The sequence below is a fragment of the Anneissia japonica genome, unplaced genomic scaffold (assembly GCF_011630105.1).
Source record: "Anneissia japonica isolate Jap-2015-1 unplaced genomic scaffold, ASM1163010v1 scaffold4811_len131365_cov145, whole genome shotgun sequence".
NCBI classification, from domain to species: Eukaryota; Metazoa; Echinodermata; class Crinoidea; order Comatulida; family Comatulidae; genus Anneissia; species Anneissia japonica.
This window is the reverse complement of record NW_022692512.1, coordinates 17,158-23,548: the sequence shown is the minus strand read 5'-3', so window position 1 is coordinate 23,548 and position 6,391 is coordinate 17,158. Positions and strand designations below refer to the sequence as shown.

The window sequence follows — 6,391 nt, the reverse complement described above, 5'->3', positions numbered from 1 at the left end:
AGGGGTAAATGGGCTCCAAACCATTCTTGATGAGATTATTGAATGGACAAATAACAATAATATGTCACTGAATTTTAAAAAGTCGAAGGAAATGACGATTAGCTGTAAAAGAGCCAAATCTGATATTTACCCACTCCATTTGCAGAATGTAACCTGGAACGTGTTTCAGAATTTAAACTGCTTGGTGTTATCATATCAGATAATTTATCCTGGCAGCCCCACATTGATTATATAATCAGTAAATGCAGTACTAGAATGTACTTCTTAAAACAAGTTCGTAGAGTCTCAATACCGCTGAACTTGTTCATTTCTATATCAGTACTATTAGACCTATTCTAGAATATGCAGCCCCAGTGTGGGGTACTAATATCACTAAGCAACGAAGCCAAGTTCTGGAACAGATCCAAAAAAGAGTGCTTAAATTTATCCTTCCTGGTGTTAGTTATAATGGAGCTCGGTCTCTGCTTGAAATGCCAACATTGGAAGAGCGACGTGTTCGACTGTGTAGGGATTTCTTTAACAAAATCAAGGATTCTAATCATAGATTAAACCATTTATTACCTACAGCCCGCGATTCTAAATACAATCTTAGAAGACCCGTCAATTTAGTATCCCGAAGGTCAACACAAATCGATCAAAAACATTTATAATCAATCATGGTTTGTCCAAAATTGGTAACTTTCCCTGCACAGTTAACACTTCCTTTCTCCTCACGTTCTCTTCATGTTGCTTTTGTGAGGTTCGTCGTGTTTTTGGGAAACCCATTTTGATGTTAAACTTCAATCTCTTTTTATATTGATGACTGCAATAAAGTGATTTTTTATTTGTGTTTGTATTTGTATTATAATGTCGGCTACAAAAACATATACGTCGACGAAGATGATGATAACATTTAAGCCGTTAATGACGATTAAGATGATGGAATTGATAATCAATATCGATAATGATGATGCTACTGCCTATTGATGTAGAAAAATCATATATTTTTAGTAATGTAGTTTAACTGTATTAGGGATTGGCTAACTACTTTCCGGAAACTGAAGCGACGCATCTGCGCTATGGTGCGTTTGAAGTTCAACTACAATCTACACAGAATAATAATCACATGACGCTTCGGAGACTCACCCTCCAGAAAATGAAGGTAAGGTTTTTTTTTTATTATTATTATTAATTCAGGGGCTGATTTAGATTTTTTTTCAAACGGGGGCGCGGCACAACATATTCAGAATAGATAAGCAAGTAGCGCTAATTTCAATATATGCATTGAATTTTTAAAATTTATTGGCAAGATCCGCCCCTGATTATTCATGTAGGTGTAGGTTTATGACTTTTATTCTCAATGAATCAATCAATCATTTTTATTAGGCCCTGTTAACTGATTAAAGCTTCTTTGAAGGATTATACCAACTAGTAACATATTTTCTTGTTCTAAAGACACAGACTATACGGGAAATACATCACTATGCTTTTACTGCGTGGCCTAACGACGTTACCGTCCCACAACCAATTGACTTTCTGAATCTTCTGAGTGATGTTGAACGATGGCAGGCGGCGCATCCTGGTAAACCAGTTGTCATTCACTGTCTGTAAGTTAAACTAACTCTACTTTTGCATTTATACTATTTGGCGCCTTATGTGGGTTAGTATAATTGTCATAAATGACGACATAATAAGTTACTCTACTCTATTGCAGTGATGGTTGTTCACGATCTGGGTTATTCTGCAGTTTATCATCTATTGTAGACAAGATCAAAGAAGAACATATCATTGACGTGTTTCAGACTATTAAGTCACTTCGTAATTCTTGTCCGCGTTTCGTTAAAATTCAGGTAGGTTTATATATGCCAGAAAGAAAATAATGTTTTTTTGAAAGCTTAATATACCATTTATACATCATTTTCACTAAATTTGAAATGAAAATTTTCTAGAGTCTGTACTACTACTAGGGGGAATCCAGAGAGGTTGGGTGAACGAACTTGTCCTTGTAGAGCCCTAGCTAGTCTTTAAAAACAAAATTCCAAAAGAAAAGAAAAGAAAATAGGGGCGCATAAAACCTGCAGTACTTTCGGTTGTCGAAGTACTCAAAATAATATGTGTCTGGAAAAATGAAATTTGCTTAGGCTAGGCTGATGATGTCCCCTGTGAAAAGTTGCAAGAGGTTGGTAACGCAGTTAAAAAATACACCCAAATGTTTGGACAGCGTCGCTATGACGGTATAATGATGATGATGATGGTGATGATGATGATGTTGATGATGATAAAGGAGCAGAATTATGATATATAACATATACTTATGATGTTATTTACATGATTTGTGTCTTCTCAGGAGCAGTACAAATTTTGCTATGACGCAGTACGTTTCTACATGGAAGGATTTGAAACTTACGGGAATTTTAAATAATAATATTAACCACAAGATTCTATCAATGTTTTCTAATTGATAAGAAAAAAAATAATTTAAAATGTAAGAAAACAATTAGATGGAAAAGTATTAATTATCATAATGACAACTCTTAACTACACTAATAATGCGAATAATGTGATAGGCCTCATAATGCATATTGGATAAATGAAATTAAAATTAAAATTCATTCAAAAGTTTTGGAAAATTGCAAAGCCAGACAAAAGATTTACAACTTAAAAATGCGATTAAAATGTATTAAATGTAATTTAAAAAAAACAAATAAAATCTGTATATCAAGACTATCAAGACAACACAAAACTGAAAAACCTAGGCCCTACGTTGTGTCAGTATTGGTACTATAATACATTGTCATACAGCCTGGTTTCCATAAAATCACTACTCTGTCATTGTTAAATAGTGCAGACGAATAGGCCTATTACTATCCACGTCATTGACGGCAGATATATATATATATATATGAGGCATGTTGGGGCGAAATGGTTAAGTTGTCACACAGTCCAGTATAGAGTAAATAAGCTATAAAATATGGGAGCTCAAAAAATTGCTAAAAAATCCAAATTTGTTTTTCACTATAATCAACAGATTAATGTCTTATTAATCATGTCCCAAAGTATTAATTCTGGAAGTGGTTAACAAATTGTTTATTTAACGTTATTTTTCATAGTTCATTTTATTAAACAATGTATGCAAAAATAACTTTGAAAGGCAATTACTCAAAATCCTGTTTATCTTGACTCTAAGAGTACTGTACTTTCACTTTCCAATAACTTAGGCTTGAAATGTCCAATTTGAATGAATGACCCCTCATTTTAAAGATCACATACTCAGGTATCTGAAATTTGAATTTCAATTTTTGCTACAACTTAGCCATTTTGCCACAACATGCCTCATATATGCAATTTTTATTACTTATTTATTTTACTTCGAAATATAAACTATCATTGTTTATATTTCGAAGTATTGCTTTTAAAATTAGAGTAGGCCTATTTTAGCTGAAGGTAATGTGACGGTGACAAATCCTTTGAACGTTGTAGCGTACCATTTTACCTGGCCTTATTCTGATTGGTCAGTTGTCAAATTTGATTGACACTCATGTAAGGTTTTGGCTTTTGGATTATCTAATTTAAACTTTATAGTTAAGTATGCGTATAGGAACAGGCTAATTCGATTATCATTACTTTAGTATTTCTTTAAAATTTTACTTTACATGTTATATTTTAAGTGGACACACCCCTGGTGTGTGCCCATTTTGGAAGTGGAATCTAACAATACATTTCATGCATATCTTTAATAATAATGATTACAACAATACTAATTACAAATAGAAAAGGATAATAGACCTCATATTATTTGGACAATAATCCTAACTATTAAAAAAATATATAATGATCATAATAGATATTAACTTTAAAAAATAAGAGTAATAATCATAACAATAATAATAATCATAACAATAAGTCAATAGTGCAGTCATCAAATTTACTTCCAACATAATTTGCTATCCCGAAACGTAACGGTTAAATCGTTTGTTTTGTTTATCGTGTGCAAGAAATAATTATAAAATACCTGCTTCATTACTTAATAATAATAATTATTAATAATTGTTGACTTATGGTATATTGTAGAGAACTCTATGCGCTTTGCATTGTTACCACCGGTCACAGGATTAAGCACATATGGAACACACACAGTCCCCACCGGAAAATTCCGTAATGTTTCAGCTGTAATCAGAGCATGGTTGTGTTTGAACCTACCAGGCACCCACTTGTAGTCGGGTGGAGAAGGACAACCGTGGATAAAGTACCTTGCCCAAGGACACAAGCGACTTCCACAGCGAGATTTTCGAACCCCCGAAAGGTTGGGTGTACAAGCCACAACCGATGCGCCAACCGCTTCTACACAATAGTGACAAGAGTATTATTACTTTAAAACAACGTGACACCACCTACTGTAAATCTGTCTCTTATACACATCTAGATGTGTATAAGAGACAGGTATAATGATGATGATGATGGTGATGATGATGATGTTGATGATGATAAAGGAGCAGAATTATGATATATAACATATACTTATGATGTTATTTACATGATTTGTGTCTTCTCAGGAGCAGTACAAATTTTGCTATGACGCAGTACGTTTCTACATGGAAGGATTTGAAACTTACGGGAATTTTAAATAATAATATTAACCACAAGATTCTATCAATGTTTTCTAATTGATAAGAAAAAAAATAATTTAAAATGTAAGAAAACAATTAGATGGAAAAGTATTAATTATCATAATGACAACTCTTAACTACACTAATAATGCGAATAATGTGATAGGCCTCATAATGCATATTGGATAAATGAAATTAAAATTAAAATTCATTCAAAAGTTTTGGAAAATTGCAAAGCCAGACAAAAGATTTACAACTTAAAAATGCGATTAAAATGTATTAAATGTAATAAAAAAAAAAAAAAAAATAAAATCTGTATATCAAGACTATCAAGAGCAACACAAAACTGAAAAACCTAGGCCCTATGTTACGTTGTGTCAGTATTGGTACTATAATACATTGTCATACAGCCTGGTTTCCATAAAATCACTACTCTGTCATTGTTAAATAGTGTAGACGAATAGGCCTATTACCTGTCTCTTATACACATCTTTTATGTAACGGTAGTATATCGGCGCTTGCCGAGAATATTAATATCTTTTTCCAGTCCCTTACTGTAAATTTTAAACCCATCGAGGCTAAAGCCGCAGACATTAATAGGTTTGATGATACCTAACCTTTGATAATCAGTTGTGAAACTATTAAATCTACATTAAAACAGGTGAAATGCAATAAGGCCCCTGGGCCGGATGGCATACCCCCATGGGTATTACATGACCTGTCTCTTATACACATCTAGATGTGTATAAGAGACAGGTGCATGATATGGACGTACGGTGCGGAAATGCTTAAAGTGTATAGGCCCACAACCAATATCAATTTATTTCAAAATATTATAATTATAATTAGGGGGGAGGGTGCAATTTTCTGCGCTTGCCCCGGGCGCCAAAACCTATGGCTACGCCACTGATAAAGGTCTCTGGCGGGATTCGAACCTGTTACTTCTTGCTTTCAAGGCGAGCATCAAACCCATTAGACCACGGAGACGCTTACACTGAGCGGAGCTGTGTTAATCCTGAAAAGCTTATAGGTCGCAGTTTGGAAATCATAGTAAATAATATTTAGTGCTCCGAGCACCGAAAACGCAATATAAACAAATAAATAATTACTAACTACAGTGCTCGAATAGGAACAAGATGTTAAAATCGAAAAAAAAGTGTCTGGGCCCCCCCCCCCCCCCCCCCCCGGGGGCCCCTGGGCGCCCCCCTGGCCCCCAGCCAAATGAGACTCGATTAGCTCCACTAGCCCCCCCCCCTCACGACGGGGCCTGTAGCCCCCCTCCGTCTGGCAGGTCCTGGCGCTACCACTGCTTTATACAAGCTTAACAGTCTCTGTAAGAACATTCTATTTTGAACTAAAGCGGATTGAAGTAATTTTACCTGGTCTTGTTTCAGAACTTGGAATTAGTATCAATTGCTAATGATAATGTTTGATTTAATTTGATTTAATTAATATATCCAATATTTACACACAATAAATATTAAGAACAAGAACAATTAAAATAATAATGTCAAGTCAAAAGATGAAACAAAATGTTCATACCGGTCGCTGGTTCTAACACAGCAAATGTATTTATATCAATTGTGTAATATAAATTTCTTCTGTAGAAGAGGTTGGCGAATCGGTTTTTGGCTTAGACTCCCAACCTCAAGGTCAAGGGTTCGAAACTCTCGCTGTGCAAATCGCCTGTGTCCTTGGGCAAGGCACTTTATCTACGGTTGCCTCTCTCCACCCAGGAATACAAGTGGGTACCTGGTAGGTTGCAACACAACTGCGCTGATTACTAGCTGCAATATTATGGAATA

The 6,391-nt window shown here is 34.8% G+C and overlaps 1 protein-coding gene across 1 annotated transcript in view; it reads left to right on the top strand.

Moving 5' to 3' along the window:
- Positions 1–2,619, top strand: part of LOC117100319 (receptor-type tyrosine-protein phosphatase kappa-like) — a 20,479-nt gene extending 17,860 nt beyond the window's left edge. Inside the window, exon 17 of the mRNA XM_033239968.1 lies at positions 2,327–2,619. Within this exon, the coding sequence (XP_033095859.1) occupies positions 2,327–2,401 (75 nt within the window). The 3' untranslated portion in view covers positions 2,402–2,619. The remainder of the gene's footprint in view (positions 1–2,326) is intronic.
- The last annotated feature ends 3,772 nt before the right edge of the window (positions 2,620–6,391 follow it).